This window comes from Monocercomonoides exilis, assembly GCF_001643675.1.
Source record: "Monocercomonoides exilis strain PA203 chromosome Unknown scaffold12-1864167, whole genome shotgun sequence".
Lineage (NCBI taxonomy): Eukaryota > Preaxostyla > Oxymonadida > Polymastigidae > Monocercomonoides > Monocercomonoides exilis.
In genome coordinates, this window is record NW_027150557.1 from 1,700,435 (window position 1) to 1,720,509 (window position 20,075).

Sequence of the window (20,075 nt, forward strand, 5' to 3'; positions counted from 1 at the left end):
CACACACACACATAAAAAAAATTAAATAAATAAAAAATTAAAAAAATTACCATTATTTATGCTTCCTAACTCCAACCATGAAAATACAGCAATACCATCCGTATGATTGCTGATTTTTTCTTTTTCATTGCATTTCATTGTTTTCATTTTTCTCTTTTCATTCAATCACTTCCCTCATCCAGTCAAACTGTGGCTTCTGATTCTCATTTCTCAACTCTCTTCGATGAACCCTCTCTTATCCCACATCTTCTAATCTTCACCTTTTGAAGAAGCAATATCAGACACTTTTGTATTTTTTGAAAATTATTTTCTTTCAGACTGAACATGCTCATCTCACCCTCGAGACAAACGAGCTTTCTTCTGTCATCGTTCCACTTTCCTCATTCTCATCTTCTGTTTCACCAGTGATGTCAATCGCATCTGAAATAGTAACCATCGCTGTGCCCGATGGAAATCGCTGGATGAACTCTCGCTTCAACTCAACAAGTGTTGGACGGCTTCCACTCTCTTCCAACATGCACCTCTCCGAAATCGCACCAATAGGCAACTCTCGAATGCATTCAACTTTTGGCCTCTCTCCATTCACAATTTTCTGCCCTGCAACTTCCGCTTCAAACTCCCAAAACGGGATCTTGAGTGTCAGACACTCCCACAGCATCATCCCGATCGAGAACGACACTGACTCCTTTGTCGCTCCCATCTTCTTGTTGATCAACAATTCAGGTGCCTTCCACCTCAGACACTCTTTCTTGAAGTCGTCCTCATCCTCAAATGCTGATGAGGGGAGAGAGTCTTCATCATCATCATCATCATCTCCACTTGCAGATGTTACAACAGTTGATGAAGAGATAGATGATGAATCTGAATCACCATCAGATGAGAAGTCAGAGTGCATCACAATACAGATAACCATGTGCTCAGAGAATAGCACAATGTGAGGACTGAGATTGGCAAGTGATTGAAGTGGATTTTCCATTTCGTCAAATGAATGGAGAGCGAGATTAGCAACCCAAAACAAGACCTGGGCAGCTGTCTGCTCTCTTTCTTTCAAACTCCCAATTGCCATCTCCTTCTTCTCGTTCTTTCCATGCAAAAGCATGAACAGCGAATCCCTCAAGTCAACAATCAGCTTCTCGTAAGGGCATGAGCAGGCCATTGCATCCACCAGATTCGACATCGACGAGGTAGTTGGGCACAAACTCTCCGATCGAACAAACGTGGATTCTGTGTCTGAAGTGTCTGTTGTTGAAGTGGATGAAATAGAAGGAGAAGGTGTTCTCTTTCTAATCTCTTCTTCTTCAACCTTTTCCAATGCCCATTCAGGAATCTTGTCTGAATCTCTTCCCAATATGTATTCTGTTGATCCACTCTCAGAAAGAAGATGTTCTGATGACTCCGAATGTCCCAAGCTTTTCTCATACACCCTCTTTTTTATCCTCTCTTCATTCTTCTTTTCTGCCTCCTTCTCTGCTCTTCTCCATTGCTCCTCAGGCGACATCTCCATCGTCACCATCTCAAACGCCTTCGGATCTTTTCTGATATTATCGTTCACAATCTCTTGCAATTCCTCATTTCTTTCCTTCACCTTTCTCCACCGAACAACCAAAACAACAATCACTGCCAGCAACACAATGAAAACTGCACATGCAACCACAATAATAACCCAAAATGAGTTTGATCCTTTCCCTCCTTGAACAACATTTCCATCACCATTCTTCTCAGGCTCTGTTCTGTTCTTCAGGATGAAAGAGTCAGTGAATGATTGTTCATTGGAGCTCCCAAACAGAACGCACACTCTCACTTCTGCTTCGTCTCCAGCCTCAGCCATTGTCTTCGAAGGCACACTCCCTTCTGCTTCTGTCTCAGACACATATCCATTTCCATCAAACCCATATTTTTCGATCTGCTTTTCATCACCTATCTGCTTCACAACCATGAACAATAAGTTGCAAGGGAGCAGCAGCTTCCCTTTGAACATAAGCTTCACTTCAGCTCCTGCTTCTTTTGTTTCAACACGCTCCAATGATGGAATGAAGAATGATGATGCTCTTTCTGATGCAATCCCTTCAAAGAGGCATCCTTCATTCAAAAACCAAAGTGATGTGTTTTTCTCAAAGCCATCTCCTCCTTTCAAGCTGGAAATGGTCAGCGAAGCAGAATCCGAGCAAATAATGTTTCTTCGCACAGATGGGTAATTCTCAATCGAAGGGCTGTTGTTGCTGAAATTACCTGCCTCAATCATCACATATCCTCCACTCACACTCATTCCTCCTTTTGAGGAGTTGCAGATTATAGTGTCTTTCATCTCAATTTTGCTGTTTTTCAAATCCACAAGAGATCCATTCCACTTACACAGCTCCTTTTCACAGTTATTATTCAAATCTTTTCCGATTTCATTTAAAATTCCTCCAGCAAATATGCAATTATCAAAGCAACCTTCTTCACAATTTACCAAACTTAAAATGATCCCTTTCTCTTTTCCACTCGTATCTCTGCTAAAAGTGCAGTTTTCCATTTTAATAAAAAGTGAATTTGAGGAACTTTCTATAACACTTCCTGAAAAGAAATTTTCTGAAAAATTTTCATTCTTTAAATATAATTTGCATTTTGAATTGCTATCAAAACTTATTATTTTCATTAATGAAGATTTCATCACAAACGTAGATTCAGATGGGCAATTCGTTGAAAACAACGACATTGTCGAATATAGATTCACACATATTAATTCATTAATATAAGTTCTTGTGTCAATCAGTTTAAATCCTTTCCCATTTATTTTGACAGATGAAATTTTCAGCTGAGAAATGTCTAACTCACATTCTTCGCAATCAATTAATTTATCCACTTCCATTTCCTTTAGATCCCCTTTCTCGATTGCGATTATACTTTTCATAGCTTTCAAGATTCCAGGAATCCTATATTCAAGACTTTTTTCGTTTCCAAAACAGCTGGTTATGATATTGTTACCAAACGAACAAAATACAATCTTCAACGAGCCATTTTGAACTCCAAAAACAAATTGATGAGATTTGTTTTCCGTCACAGATACAAAAAAAGATATTCCTTCAACAACAACATTTCCCACAACATCAATAACCCATTCAAGTTCTGAGCTCATGCTTTCATCAATATCTATTCTTGCCTTTGTTTGTGTTCTCCCACGTAATATCATCTCTTCTAGCCTAATCTCCTTTTCTATGATACTTGCTTCGTCCACAATCAACATTAAAAATATATCCCCATATAAATGTCCAAGGCCATATTCAACGCTTCGGCATGGGAAATTGATTATCCCGCACTGTCTTTCATCGCTTCCTCCTTTTCCTTCAGAACTTGAGACAATAATCATGTTCTCTTGGAAATAGGTTATAAACCCAATCAAATCAACAGGTTCGTCTATGTATTTTGTGTTATCTATCCCAAAAATCGCATTAATTCTGTTATATTTCTCTTCATTCAAGTCCATCTGGAACTGCAATTCGTTGATCTGCCTCTCGATATCTTCACATTCAACAAATATATCTCTTCCCTTCCAACCACTGTTCTCCGTAAATTTACATCTATCAAAAACAAAATCCAATTTTCCTGTCTCAAAACTCCTCAAATATATTCCTCCGCCTTTTCCTTTCGTTCGACTACACTCGCACTGATTCACAAATCCACCTTTCATTTGAAGAAACCCTTCTTCACACAATTCAAAATATCCCATTCCTCCAATCTCAGATTCTGCTGATTGGCACAGCATGAAGGTTGTGGCCTCAATTGATAATTCAATATGGTTGCAAGAAGAAGGAGAAAATGTGCATGCTCCATTCGACTCTCTTACAACGTTTAAGAACTGACTTCCATTAATCTCCATTTCTGTCTTCTCTCCATTATTTTGATATTTAAACGGTACGATTCGAAAAATACTTCCACTTACGATTTTCACAGATTCGATCTCCACTTCTTTAACGTGAACTTTGCATCCATCTGCAATATAAAATAAATTGTTTCTCACATTTATCTTCTCAATTACAGTACACTCAACACTAAGTTCACCTTTGACAATCCAGGCAATGCTGCAATCCATCGTTGCTTCTGTTAATCCTGTCCATCCGATCCTGCATCTTTCCAAATGTGTCTTTCCATTTTCGTTCGCAATAAGCCCTCTCTGCTTACTTCCCAATGATTCCGAGCCCCATAATTTTAACCATGTCAGTGATAATTCTCCCTTGTTGATCATCTCTGGATCATCTTCTTGTTCCGTTTCTTTCAAGAATGTTATTTCTCCATATCCTTCATCTTCTTCATCTTTCTGCCCAGATGAGATGCAAAATCCTGAAAGATCAAAGCCATTTCGAAATGGAATACAACCTTCAATTGTCATCTTTTTGTTTATCTCTTCGGCATTGAAATGCTTCATTCCCTCTATAAATGTTTGGCATGGATCTTTCTTGCTCCCACATCGCTTAACATCGAAACCTCGAGATGATATATGAACTATTGATGAACTATAAGTAACTAAAAATCGAAGCAGATCGGTATCAGTATGAAAAGCATCTGTTCCACAATATAATGATTCATCATCTTCAAATCCTTCATCTCCAAACACAAACGTCTCCGCGTTCACAGTTTTATTTAAGTTACTGCAAAGAACAAAAATGTTTTTCCCTTTCCATGCTTTATTGTTCCTAAATCTCACTCCTTCAAATATAAACGGTTTCTCGGATCTAGCTTCAACACAGCTCAAGAATAGACCCCCACCTCTCCCTTCATTTTCATTGCATTCGCATTCTTCCATCGTGGTATCGTTCACAAAAATTATTTCTTCTTCTTTTATAAATGCTTCCATAATTCCTCCTTGCTTGTTCTGCTGACTCAAAACATGTTCAAAAGTGCATGTTTCAAGAACAGTTGAAGATTTTCCTTTTAAAGGAGCACTCAAATACATTCCTGTGCGTATTTCGCACTCCACTAAATGCAATACTCCACCCAAATTTTCAACGACGGAAAACTCTTTGATTTCATTTGTCAAACTGTGAAACTTGCATTTCTTCATTTTTAATTCATTTCCTGTTGATTTAAAAACTATTTTATGAGGATCATTTAATTTTGATGGAAAGTTAATCACAATATTCTCCAATTGCAACACGTTGTCATTTTGAAAAATGCAATCTTGATCCTCACCTTCAATTCCTTCATTCACTTCGATAATTCCTGCTTCTTCCTCATTAAATGATACTATCACAAACTGATTAACACAAAACTCATTAGTGACTGAAATCTTTCCTGAAATTATCATCTCCTTTTCGCTCACTGATTCATCAATATTCTCATATCCCTTTCTAAATGTTTCGCACGGATGCTCTCTTTTTCCACAGCCATACACGTCCAAGCCCGATTCTGACACAAGAACAGACTCAAATTGTCCTTTTATCAAAAATAATGTGAGTTCCACATCATCGTTTTTAAAGTTTGTTCTATCTTTTCCTTTCATATCTGTAATTAGAAATCCATTTTCATCAAAAATTTTTATTACAAATCGATTTTTGTTAACAGTATCATTCAAATTTCTGCATTCAATAAACATATCTTTTCCAGAAAACGCCTTATTTTCTCTGAATGTTGGATTTTCCATTGAAACATAATTTTTCGAATCATCGAACATATATAAATACATCCCTCCTCCTTTCCCTGTATCTTCATTGACGTAACATTCTTCCATTTCTGTTTCTTCCACTTCAACCTGCTCATCTGAAGAAATGCTGCATGACAATGCTCCTCCGTTTCCTTCTTCGTTTTTGCATCCCCTGAATGTGCATCTTTCTTTTATATCCACTATCTTTGCATTCTCAAGATTCAGCACTTGCCCTTTTTTCGTCAAACATCCATTACATGAACAATTTCTCAACACAACTTCAAATCCATCTCTTCCAATTATTAGTCCTCTTCCCTCCATTTCTATTTCTCCAACTGTAACATTTCTCAAGGTCAATTTGCCGCCAGTAACACTCGCTATTCCCGAATCTCCATTGAAGTTGATGCCATTCAGTGCAACACTTGCAAACACTCCTTCGGATCCTTCAAATCGACAGAGTAACAAATCTGTATTGGAATTAACCTCTCCAGCACAAACTTCACACTGCTCCACGCTAACACGTCCAACACATGAATAAATGAGCTCATGTTTTTCAGATTTATGTGGTAAATCAATTATTAGTCTACTTAGCACAAGTTCTGTTGTGCTTATTCCTCTTGCAATACGGAAATGCCCTTGAATCCCAATTTCAAGTTTTGACTTATTTTCCTCTGTATGTCCGCGAACTGTCAGCCCAATTCCGTTTCGATCGATCTCTCCATCAAGGTTGTTGGAGTTATTGAGATGAATTGTTGTCTGATTGTTCTTCATTTTTGAATATCCTTCAATCAAACTTGAACAAGGCAGATGGGCATACCCACAATCATTCTCTGATTTTATTCCACTCATCACATATACAACAGCTGTTGACGGAGGATAAATAAACAAAATCAAAGAATTGCTGATTACCGGACTTACAGAGTCATCATAAACCCACTTCGAATTCAGCTCATCTTCTTCATTCACTGACCCTTTCCAACATTCTTCATTCACCATGAAGCTTGGAGATAGGCAAACGAGATATACATCCTTTCCAATATGAGCCTTATTCTCTGCATATTCTGCATTTCTAATCCAATACTCCAATGAAACATCGCTTAATTTAAGAAACATTCCTCCTCCAAGGCCTGACGCTTCATCGACAAAACAGTCGTGTACGGTTCCTTTGTCCCAATGGAAAATTCCTCCTTTCTTCATTTCAACAAAAATTCCTCCTCCACGCATCTGTCCACTCTCCATACACTTGCAACTTCGCAAAGTATTATTCTCCATTTCAAACGTTTTTCCTTCTCCAACAATCCCAACAACAGTTCCACCACTTCCTTTAAAGCGATTCTCGTTTTCGATTGTTACATTATGCATACTCAATGATGAATTTTCGTTTGAACATATCATCCCGCAATCAACAACTTTAACATTTTCAATCTCCACATTCCTCAACTCAAAAGTTGATCCAGATGCTGATAAAAGCATTCCAAAAGAAATGTTTCCTTCTAACAACCTCAAAGTACATTGTTCCATCACACATGTTGCTCTGTTTCCCTTTGAATATATTAACCCTTCTCCACATGATAATTTCAGTGATTCAATTTGCAAATTCTCTATTATCATCTCCCCGTTTGTAATCCATATAAATGATATCTTCATTACTCCATTTACGCACTCCAGGCTACACTCATTTAAATGTGCTTTTGACCCACTGCAGTGAAGCAAGCAGGATATCTCTTCGTTCACAATCGAATCGACACTAATCCGAATTCCTTTGATAGTTACTTTGCTTTGCATTTCAATGATTCCATTTCCATTCAATTCTCCTTCATATCCAAACAGTATTGTTGTGTTTTTCTCTTCGACGTCCATCTGAATGGCATTTTCCCAAAATACAAGTCGATTCCGGATGCAAAATTGTGGAAGCAATCGAATTTGGGAAAGGCCTATTCCATCACATAAAGATATTACATGCTTAATTGTCTGGCATGAAAAGTCTTTAAATCCGCATCCTTTCACATCATTTCCGTCATTCCCCACGTAATAAGGAGGTACGAATTCTCGAAGAAATACCACTAGTGGCAAAGCACAACTTTGATCTTCATTCTCATATCCATTCATTTCTTCAAGGTCTGGAATATCACTCACATCAAGTTTAAAATCAAATGCAAAATGTTCTCTTATAACTATCCGAGAGAGAGACTCTCCGCACACAAATATATTCTTTCCTTTCCAAGCCTTGCAATCTTGAAACTGTAAGTCTGCAAGACTAATTCCTGATCTCCCTCCATCGCATTCAACATAGAATCCTCCACCAAGACCTTTATTATATTCCACTCCTTGTCCAACTTTGCACTCCAAAAACGTGCAATTTTCTAAAGTCAGCCATCCGTCTCCTTCAACACTTGTCGCGATCGCTCCACCAACTCTATTCACTCCTCGGGATTCGCAATCACAAAATGAGCAGTTCTTCATGCTTGCTCCATCTATCTGACTCACTCTTTTCAAGTCAATGCACGAACCATTTCCGTCCTTCTGCACACAGCCGAAAAAGTTCCACTCCTCTAATTTCATTCTTCCGGAAACTGATATCAGATTATATCCCGTTTCAACAACAGTTTCAAAGAGTTCAGAACCAAATATTACGCACTTTCCCTCAAGTGAACCTCCTTCAATTTCAATTAATGAATATCCTATCGTTGTCCCTTCTATCAATTCGAACATGCAATTTGTCAGCTCTAAATTCGAACTACTCCAGAATAATTGGTTAATTCCTTCCTTCATCACATTTGGAAGTTGAAAAAAAGTATTTTCGAAAGCTAACACAATATTCGAATATATAATTGATGTTTGCTGATCGACTCCAATTGCATTTTCAACAGAAATTGAAGTTAATTCTTGTTTTCCGATGATTCTATAAGCAGTTTCTGTTGAAGAAACTCTGAAACAAATGGCATTTTTAATAGCAACTTCAGTTTCCATTAAAAATTTCCATTCGTTTGAAGGTGATGGATTGCACCATATTCCTATTGCCCAATCAATTGAAGCACATGGTGCCTCTTCATATCCGCATCCACTGAAATCGAAGCCTCCTATGCCATTAATATGAACTGTTTCACTTATATTATTCCACAGATACACAACCAGTGGGATGACATATTCTTCTCCAGTTGTATCTCCTTCAAAGCCATTAAGTTCGTCCAGTTTTCTTTCTTCTTCATCATTCATTATCCATCCAATGTTTGCCTCATTTACAATTCGCTTCAAATTTGCGCTTCTCAAAAATATTTTTTTTCCTGTCCATGCTTCACATCCTTCAAAAAACACATTTTTCAATTCAAATCCGCTCTGATCATCACTAACATCAATAAATATCCCTCCACCTTTTCTTTTTGCTTCCTCTTCTATTGAAACCTTGCACTCTCTCATCTTGACATTTTGAACGTTTCCCATTCGCATCATTCCGCTTTTCTCCACACGCACATAAACGGCTCCTCCATTACCGTTCTCACACTGACAATTTTTCAAACTTATATTATTCAATTCCCATAACTCCCCTTCTCCTATCGTCGGATCAAATATTGCTCCATTTCCTTCCTTGCGGATGATGTTTGATATTTCTGTATCTTCAAGCAGCACGTTTGTTGCTCCTTCAAAAAGTGCAACTCTATTCAGCTGTAATCCGGCAATGCAACATTCAAAAAATAGTATCTGTCCAAATGCTGCACAGAAAGGTGATTCTTCAATCGCTGTTTGTACAGATTCCGCCAAAAAACCAATGTGAACTCTTTTCAACATTATCACTCCTTTATCATCCCCAGTTACAAAAGTCCTCCCAGAACCATTACTACAATGAACAATCTCCACATCAGTTACCTCTAATGTGCATGAAGTTACAGTGAACATCGAGCAGCCTTCAACTATTCCTGCTTTTGTCAGTTGCGTTTGCATGCCTTCTTCTTTTACTCCTGTGATAGTTGCATTTAATGAGTTCACGTTAACGCCTTTTGCTTCAAAGAGACTGTAATTTCCAATTATAATTATTTCTTGTTTTCCGAAATCTCCAAAATCAGAAGAAAGAGCACGCTGAAGAGTTTGACATCCCTCTTTTATTGTTAATCCACACATCATAGAGTCTGTGCCATTTTCTTCAAGCACATACCTTCGTAAAATCCCATAAGGAAGCCAATTTTGCTTGTTCCATCCATGATTTGAAAGATATAAGTGGTTCCCTCCTTCCGTAAGTGTAAAAGACTCTACAAATGGTGAATCTGTTGAGCAAGCATCACAATTTTCAAGATAGACATCCTTGCCATTTCCGCTATTCCCTTTGAATGCACAAAAATAAAACAATTTTGGATTCGGCTCTGTGATTCTCGATAAAGATCCAGAAATTCCTCCTCCATTATTATTAGTACTGCATTTCAAGAATACACAACTTCTGAAATTCAAAAAAATAGAAGAATAAGCGTATATTTCAATTCCTCCTCCATTATCAATATTTGATTCACATTGAACAAATGAGCAATTATTATATTGAAATGATTTTTCAAGTTCATGATCCATGAACATACATGAATTACTAATAGAGGCATCTTGCTGCATCATCACACCTCCTCCATAAGTTTGACAAGAGCAATTCTCAAATTTGATGCAACTCATTGAAAGGCATTCACTTGTGTAATACACACATATTCCTCCAGCTTCGAATGATTGAGATTTGCAGCCTATGAATGAAGAATTTGTAATAACAAATCTTTTAACGAACAAACTCAGAATCGCTCCGCCGTCAGTAATTGTTTCACACTTCGCGAAAATGCAAGATTCAATATTTACTGATGCTGAAGGTTGTCCATTGATAAAAATTGCAGCTCCGCTTGAACTTGCAGTTTTGCGCTCATTTCCAGTTAAAGCAGTACATGAATGCCATTTGCATTCTTTGAAGATGTAGTTTTCATTTTCTTGAAGAATTTGTTGCTTCATAGTTTTATTATTTGACTCGCCTATTTGTCCTGAGCGGAAGTCATTCAGGAATGTGGTATTAAAAGCACAAATTGAGTTTCCTTCGTTAATTGATGATATTATTCTTCCATACATTTCATCCTCTACGGTGTTGAAAGTGCAACTAGAAATAAAATTATAACACTTTTGCTGTTCCCCCTTTTCGTTTTCTTTGCGGCATAATCCAGAGATGTTTCTAAAGAAACAATTAAATAATAAAGCTCTTGACAACGAATTTGAACAAAGAAGTGGATCCTTTGAGATTGTTTGAAATGAACATAGTGAAGAAAATGCAATAGTGATTCGTCCTTTTGCTCTAAAATTCGCGCAACCAATAGGAGAATCCACAAATGGACGAATCTTTGAGCATTTATTCATTACATTTGTCGAGACATTCAAAAGAAATAAACTGCCAGAACTTAAAGAAAACGGTGAATTCTGCGAATCGTTTAGAATTTCAAATATGCAATCCTCAATGTTCAGATTTGAGCACTCGTCCATTAAATGCATTGAATTCTTCTTTATCAACAGTTTGCATTTTCTCCACGAAGCTGTCGAATTTGATATACGACATTGTATATGAACTGCGCCTGAGGAAAAAGGTATTATCCATTAAAAAAATTTAAAAATCATAAATAATGACAGAAACAAATTTCGTTGAAAAGGGAAAAAATGTCACAAAAAAAGGAATCATAAACATTAATGGTTTATTAAAGTTAAAAGAATGATATGAGAATTCAAATACTTCTTTTTTCAATCAAAGCTTGTTCATTTTTGTTTGCATTTTCAAATCTTTGATAATTCCGATAAACTTTTGAAGTGCAATTTATTTCAGAAGCTTTCCGTGTTGATGAAAATTTCTCTGGTTGTGATTCGACTTGCAATAATACTCCTAATAACAATGAATAATGCAAAATGAGTCTCCGAAATAATGCTGATGTTGTTTTCATCTTTTGAAATGAAATCCCAAATAATTGTCTGATCTTTAAATTATATAATTATAAATGCTTGATGTGATATCTTCTAGAGATTTATTAATGGAATTGTTCATGAATAAATCATAATTGTTTGAGACAAATTTCTATCTGATTTTGATAAAAAAAATCAGCTGTAACTTTTGAAGCCAAACTTAAAAAATTAATAAATTGGATAGGGAAATTTTTTAATCTGAAATGTCATACCATCAAATCAAAATATTGCTGTCAATCAATCAAAAGAAAGATATGTGAAGATCTAAATTCTTAAATAGGTGGAAAAAAGCATCACATTGGAATATTCAATGTCTTCATAAACAAAGATCATGTAATTATGATAAAGCACATACACTGTGGTTCAGTTCTTGTTTTCGGCTTATTCCCGCATTTTTCAACAAAAGTGTGATTCTCTTCTATTTGGGTAAATTTCATTTAACATAACGAAATTCAATATTTCTTCGAATAAAGCAAGTGACAAGTATTTCAGTTTATTAAAAATCGTTGTTTGTCTACTTGAAAGTGCACCTTTCTGCACAACTGACTTTATTTTTTTATTTTATATTATTGATTTGGCATTAAAGTAATTACAATTCATTCAGGAAATAAAAGCATATCGAATATATATATAATCCTTATCAAAATATTCTTGCTTATTTGCATTTGTACCCCTGATTGGTATGTGTTAAATGCAATAAATTAGATTCGTTCAGTTGCAATCCTAGGATTATTCTTCAACAAGTGAGCATATTTTTCATAATCACTGATCGTTGTCCTGTCATAATGTGTTGCTAAAGTTTTCAAAATTTGATGTTATGTCCATTTTATCAATTTTTTCCTGTTATTGTCCCATTTTGAAAAAAAAATGCCTTTTTCCAACAAATTAAAATTTTGGAAATAATGCATTCCACATTCGACTGTTATAAAAAAAAATAAAAATTAAAAAAAGAGAATAAATTTTCGAAAATGTAATAAAAATTCTGAAAAACAACAAATAAATATTTGTTATTAATTCGTAATAAGGAGCATATTATTATGGATGCTGCAGTAAATGCATCTGCTATAAAAATTCAATCGGTTGTTCGAGGTTATATTGCGAGAAATAGAGTGAGACGAATTAAAAGAATAAATGAGCAAAGAACCAATGTTGCCCTTGAGATCCTTTCAACAGAGCAAGATTATGTTGCTTCTCTAATGTTGTCTGTGAAGGTACTATTTTTCGATTTTATATTATTAGTTATATCAAATATTTATTTCTAAAACTGTTATTGAAATAAAATTTTTAGTTTTTTCTTCATCCAATGCTTCAACGATGCAAAAATCAAAATTTCCCGATTAGCAATAAAGAAATCGCAATGATATTTTCAAATATAAACCAACTTATTTCGTTGAATTCGCGACTGCTCGCTGCAATTGAAGGCCTATTTGAGCATTGGAGCCCAACTAGTTCATTAGCTAAATTATTTTGTAATCAGGTTTTGGAAACGTAATTTGCATGTAAATCGATTTTTTGAAAATTAATTCGCACAATACTTATTTAGGCATCGTTTTTGCTTTACTACATTCCCTACCACGAAAGCTTTGGAAAAGCTTCGACCATCATACGAAGGTTGATGCTACACTCCAAAACATTCAGGAAATTTCATGATGATGCAAGTCAGAAAATGGATTTGTTTATTGAAAATTTAATAAAAAAACTGGATAAATTTAGATCAAAAGAATTAACGAAAAAAGAATATCATAAAAATGGATTTATTAAACCTATCACGATGACTTCTGTTCGAGCGATGGAACGTTTATCCGGAGAAGCTGACAGTTTTGATATTCCTTTCATTATTTCGTCTAGCTTTGGAGAATCTCATTCCCTTGAATCTCTTCTGATTAGACCCATTCAGCGTATTCCGCGATACATTCTGTTATTCCAACAGCTACTGAAGTATTCCTCGTGGGAAAATGTGCTTAATCCTTATGGCAGAGCGAAAAGTGACGAAAAGTCTACTCTTTTAGAATCTCGCTTCTCGCCTTCTGCTTTGCTTAAAAGTAACATCTTGGAGAAACAAGACAAAGAATCATATTTAAATACACCTTTTGAACATCCAGACAAGATCTTCATTAAGAAAGCACTGAGAGTGTTGAATGAAACAGAATATGTGAACAACTGGAGCATTCACCACAAGCAGAATATTGAGCGAGTGCTACACATTCAGCAAAGGCTAAGCGGATTTCCTGGAGTTTGTCCAAACTTAAAAGAACTTAATGATTTTTATTTTGTTACTTTATTTTTAATTCTTTTCCTGGTTAATCTTGGGCTCCTGCTAAGCTTTTAGCTGTTCCCAACAGAACATTAGAATTCGAATCATTTGCAGTGAAGATAAACAGAGATTCAACTTCTCACCGCTTTCTGTTTTTGTTCAACGATCTGTTCCTCATCACTCGCCCTCCGCTTGCCAGCACATTGTTCGGCTTTGCAAATTCAGTGACGGGAGCATCGTCTGAAGAGTCCCAAGGATCTTCTGCTGCTTCTGCAAGAAATGAAACGAAGCCTTCTGTTTTGTATTCTTCGCTGATTCCTGGCGCCTCGTTTGAGTTCAAATGGCTTATTCCACTCGATCAGATGGAAGCAGTGTTTTTTGGGTTGGACGACAACGTCGGAGCAAATGGAAAATCAGATGCTTCAACCGACATAGCCAGCAAAAAAGACATAAAATGTGCTACGACTGCTGAATCTGCTTTCTGTGAAGGCGCGACAAGTTATTGTGAAAGAGATCTATCCACAACCCACGTTCAAGCAAAGGAAGGAAGCGAAATGAAAGATGATTCAGTTGCAGCAGACGATCAAAACAATGATTGTGGAGCAAAACGGGATCATCGCCAGTCAAGTTCTGCTCATTCGACCGTTCCATATCCTTATCTTTTGCTGATACTTACTCGCGAACGTTCATTCATGTTTTCATTCAGATCCAGAGAATCTCTGAAAGAGTGGCACTTTCACTTTGAGTCAGTCATAAATCCAATCCGGAAAAGACTTTTGAAAGAAATGAACGCCAATCCTTCAGCCGCATCAACGACAGCTGTAGCAACAACAGACAACTTCACTTCGAATAACAACAAAGCAATAAGTTCAGATCATCTCTCTAATAATTCATCTTCTTTTCCTCAGCCTTCATCAACTCCACATCCTTCTGTTCTCAGACCTCGTCTTTCTTTAACAAAAGGATTTTCCCAAAGAGAATTAGAAACAGTTAAATACTCCGAAGAAAATGAAAATGCAACAACTCAACAGCCTTCTTTGACTTCTTCTTCTTCTTCTTCTTCTTCTTCTTCTTCTTCTTCTTCTTCTTCTTCTTCTTCTTCTTCTTCTTCTTCTTCTGAGCCTTTTGAGCCTTCGCCTCTTCGATGCAGCCGGTATGTCCTGTCATATCCTTCATCTGCTGAGAGTTCGATGTTTCTGCCTCTTGTCACAACCGACTTCTGCTCCACAACAATCCCTCTTCATCCGCCGCAGAAAGCGACTTTGTGGGAGAAAGCTTTGAGGCCACATTGCCACACATACATTGACTGGAACAAAGTGGAATTTGCCAGCGAAAAAGAAGGGGTGCTGAGAAGGTTGAGCGAGCGAGACGAAAGGAAAGAGGAGAAGAAGAAAATAAAACAGGAGCAAATGAGAGAAAAGCTGCAGAAGAAAAAAGAAGAAATCGAGATGAAAAACAAAGAGCAACTGCTTCTGCTGGAAGAAGCGCTGAAAGAGACAGAAGAATTTGAGTTGTGCGACTTGGATGCTGAACTAATAGCTGAAGAAGAAAAGAAGCAAAGAGAAGAAGCTGAAAAGATTTTGAAGATGACAGATGACTCAGAAGAAGATGATGTTGACATGAGCGCATTTCAAATTGGCTTTGAAGACGAAGAAGGCGATGAAAGCTTTGTTTTAGCCTCGTTGGACGGAAACAGCTCAAAAGCGAAGAGAAATTACGACAGAGCAGATGAGATCAACGAAGTGTCAGCGCTCGACAAATACCTGTCAGCCAACACGATGGGCGAAGGAGAAGGGAAGAAAGGAAACGCAAATGAAAGTGAATGCTCGTCCATATGCAACGACGAATTTGATTTCATCTCTCTTTCAGAGTTGAGTGTCCCAGTGTTCGATCAGATCAGTGTCTCGCTGCTTCCTTCGTCTGCGCAGTCGGCTTTCTCTTCTCGTCGTTCGTCGTTGTGCGATGAACCGTACGAAACTTTGCAGAGTGCTTATCCACCACCAGCACACACATCATTCAGCCACACTTCATCTTTTTTAACTTCGCAGTCTGCTTCGTCAGATCTGCTCCCGTCGTCTTCGACTGACACATCATCAAATTCTGCTTCTTTCTCATCTGAAAGCTCATTCACATCAAATTCCACTTCAACAAATCAAACCCAAACACACAACTTTCCATCTCTTTCTTCGGCAAATTCTGCTATTGATGCCTTTTCATCGGTTTGTGCTTCGTCAACTCAAACATCTCGTTCCTCTTCGCCATCTCGTGATTCAACCGCACTCGCACACTCCTCTTTTCCCAAAGTGTTGCCATCATCTTTGATTTCTTCTCTTCCTTCCACACAAATTTCTTCTTCTGCTAATGCTTCTTTGCCTTCATCGAGGCATCAATCACTGTCGTCCACAAGTACACAACTCACATTTGAATTGATTCTGACCAGACTGAACACTCAGCCAGAGCGCGTGATGGGTGTGACAGAAGACGGTATCAATGCACACTCACAATCCCAGTTGATTAAGCTGAGAACTTTAATTGACAAAGTTGTTGCCTTTTCAAAAGAGGAGGAAATGAAGCAAAAGGAAAGGATTGAACAAAAAGCTACAAAGAAGAGATTGAAGATGCAAAAGCAAAATCCGACTGATTGCCCAGACAGCAAGCAGGCAAAGGTTATGCTTCCTGTTCCTCCTCCGCCCCTGATTGAGATGCATGACAAAGAAATTGCGCAGACACAGTCTGGTCATTTAAATAGCATTTCACCTTTTTCTCAACCGCAACAAACATCATTCGTCCAGCCTGCTCCACGCGGTAGATCTGCTTCTTTAATTGACAAGCAATTGCTTCGTGCAAAACCGTCAATATGGAAAAGTAATTTAATTTCGTCAAATGCCCCAGCAAGTGCGCCATCATCTTCTTCTCTGGCTTCATCTTTAGATTCTTCTCTTTCATCATCATCAACAACAACCTCTCTTGCTTCAATCTCGTCTTCTTCCTTTTCATTTTCTCCTTCGTCCTCTTCAACTTCTGTTAGTCGCTCTCGTTCAACTTTAACGAATGAACCTCCAGCGGCTGCATCCATGCAACTGAAAGATAAGTCACGGCCATCAGCTTCTGTATCCAGATTACGAACAGTAGATTTTCATATTAAAAGATCTCACACTTATTCTCCATCTCAAAAGACGTGTCTTAATCCGACTGGTACTTGAAAGCTTCAAAACTAATGTTGATAAAAACATCACCTTTGTGTTTGTATGAATTCGTTTTGCTTAAATCCTCTATGCGTTTTGATATTTTTTTTTTTTTTTCATTTCATTTCATTTTATTTTATTTTATTTTTTTTTATTTTATTTAATTTTATTTTATTTTATTTTTTATTGTAATAGTTATTTTGGTTTTATAGTTTCTTCCTTCTTTCATTTTTTTTAAAAAAAAAATTACTAGCTTTACAACTGTTGAAATGTTTTGCGTTTTGAGAGCTATTTATATTTATGACTCCTCTTTGTGTGATATTACTGAAATATTGAGTTATAGAGAAATATGGCATATGCACATTTAACAACTATTTCTAATTCTTGCATATTTCGTTTGTTTATTGTTTATAATCATCATTTGTGATGTTTTAAGTAATTAAAAACATGCAGAAGTTCGTTAAAATATTATTTAATTTTTTATAAAATTTTGAAAATGGGTCAAAATTTTAACAAAAAATGAAAAAAATCAGTGATAAAAAATTAAAAAAATAAAAAAGTTTATCTTTTTGAGTTTTCTGAATGCTCAGAAACAAATAAACGATCGCATGTGTCAATTTTGTCGTTTCCACTTGTTTCACTGTCATTTGAAATAAGAAAATTATCTAAATCAGTTATTTCTGCCCAATTTTCTTTTGTTTCTTCATCTTCTTCTGCTTCTTCTGTTTGTTTTTATTTGTGAAAAACAATTTTCGATACAAATTCTTTGAATCAAACAATCTATCTCTCATTAATCATCCAAAAAGCAAGTTGATCAGCAACATATTTTTCTCGAATGCCATGGGGACGAAAAAATCTTCGCCTATGGCTCCATAATCCTTCGATTGCATTTGTACATGCATGTGTTTCTTCGTCATAAAATTTTCTTTTATGGAACATTGTTTGATGGTTGTGTCCAGGACGAGAAAGAGATGAGCATGCCTACCATTCATCTAACATTATTGTTGAATGCGGAAGATTGTGCTTATGAATGATAGGAATCAACTTCGAAACTGAACGGTCTGGAACAATCATGACAAAAAATTTTTTTGTTTCATCCATTTCACATTTTTTTCGCTCCACTGGTCAAAAGACCCACATTTGTTTCTTTCTTCTTCCTCAAAACATATTCATCTATTTTTGCAACAATGTTTTCACATTCAAGAATAGTTTCTTTCTGATTTGTAATGTCCATCGCGCAACACCTAACAACAGATGACCAATATTCCACAGAGTTCCCATAAATTCCCACCATTTCCGAGCAAAATTTTTCACTAGTACCATTCCAAATAAATAGAATTATTAACAAAATCACATTTATTGGTATCCTGCTTCGATAAAATGATGTTTTCATGTGTGCTAATAGCCTATTGCAGCATTTTTTGCAAACCCACATCGTCCTTCCATAACGACGCCGAAAATCCATTTTGATTCTGTCCTTTCTGTATTTTGGCTTGTTTTTGATGATTTTCTTTAATATCCATTTTTCAGATTTTTCCGAATTGAGAAATATTCTGAAAATTAGTTTGAAGGTTTTCCTGACAGAGCAAGTTAATCGTTTGAATCAGACACTTTTTCCATGATTTTTTTTGTTTTTTCAATGATTAAAAATCCCATGAATACGTGGGAGAAAATATGAAACTTCAAGCTTTTTTGTTGAAAAATATTGCATCTTATATGGGGGAAAATATGGACTTTCAAGCTTTTTATGCACAAAGCATTGAAAAATTGTTTCACTTATAACATTTTTAAACTCAACCAGATTTCTAAATAAACAAGATTATCACACCTGTAAACAAACATCATTGATATAATAACATTATGTTTTGTGACATCAAACGTATTTCAATAAATAAACCCATTTATTTCAAATGTTTTGATCACAAAAAGTTCATTTTAAGTGCATAATTATTCAATGAAAATGCCTGAAGTCAAATATTTTGTCCCATATGTACTTTTTGTGATCAAAAAATACAGTGAAATTGTTATATATATATATCCGAAAATAAATAAAGTCACAAAATATAATGTTTAAATTGTGTTAAAACTTGTTTATTGATGTGAGAAACGTCTTTGTTTTTAAATCTGAAAAATACTTTCAAAGAGATAAGTGAACCAAAGTTTTTATGACTTGAACAAAAAAAGCTTGAAAGTTTGTATTTTCCATGAGTAATTAGAATATTTATCCTGATCAAAAAGAAATGAAAGGAATTACAAACAACACTTTTTCTTTTTTTGAATTGACCAGACGGAATTGAAACCATCTGATTTGTGGGTATTTCAATATACAAATAAATATCGAAGTTCTTTCACCAAAATATAAGTGACAATTTTTGAAATCATCACATTTTTCGTAGTGTTTTTTTTTCAATGGTTTTGAATCGTTGGAAAGAAAATATTCATTTTCATGTTTAAAATTGAAACAACTGCTTCAAAAACAAATGCTTCTGCTGAAATACCGATGAAGATATCTTTAATAAACTTTTTCATATTTGAGTATTCTTTTGTTCGATTCTAATGTTCTTTTTTTGCGAACCGAAATTTTGAATAGAAAATTGTGATATCAAAAATAATCACCCATATGCAGAAAATATTTCTATATTTGAACAATCTTTTGTGTCAATTATCCTATAATCTCTTTATTGCAAGCGTATTTATCTGAACAAAAATGGATTGAAAATGCAATTATTCAGTCAATCAATTAATGTCATATCGAACGAAAATGTTACCGTCAGCTTGTTATCATTTTTTGTTTTTTCTTTTGTTCATTCAATGTATTTTTTCGAAAAAGATAATTATCGGAAAAATTGAAATGTATCATTTTTTATAACAAAAATGTGAAAAGGATTTGTTATATTGACTTGAACATTTCAAAATGGGTCATTCTTTTTGAAAAGTCGCAAACGTTTAACTGATCTGAAAATAAGATCAAAAATGATCAAAAAATATTGATCATTCCGTTCCCATATAAATTTGATTAATGATATTTATGGTTATTTATTTCGCTTTATTAAGAAAA

General features: G+C 35.7%; 2 protein-coding genes across 2 annotated transcripts; one reads left to right on the forward strand and one right to left on the reverse strand.

Annotated features, from left to right (window-relative positions):
- Positions 1-328: 328 nt before the first annotated feature.
- On the reverse strand, positions 329-10,591 carry MONOS_2982 (uncharacterized protein; the record flags this gene model as incomplete). Its single annotated transcript, XM_067872946.1, has 4 exons — positions 329-2,495; positions 2,661-9,936; positions 10,183-10,335; positions 10,381-10,591. 4 exons carry the CDS (start codon positions 10,589-10,591, stop codon positions 329-331), a joined length of 9,807 nt encoding a protein of 3,268 aa, XP_067731398.1.
- A 2,758-nt stretch (positions 10,592-13,349) lies between these two features.
- Positions 13,350-17,035, forward strand: MONOS_2981 (uncharacterized protein; the record flags this gene model as incomplete). Its single annotated transcript, XM_067872945.1, has 2 exons — positions 13,350-13,811; positions 13,901-17,035. 2 exons carry the CDS (start codon positions 13,350-13,352, stop codon positions 17,033-17,035), a joined length of 3,597 nt encoding a protein of 1,198 aa, XP_067731399.1.
- Positions 17,036-20,075: the final 3,040 nt, after the last annotated feature.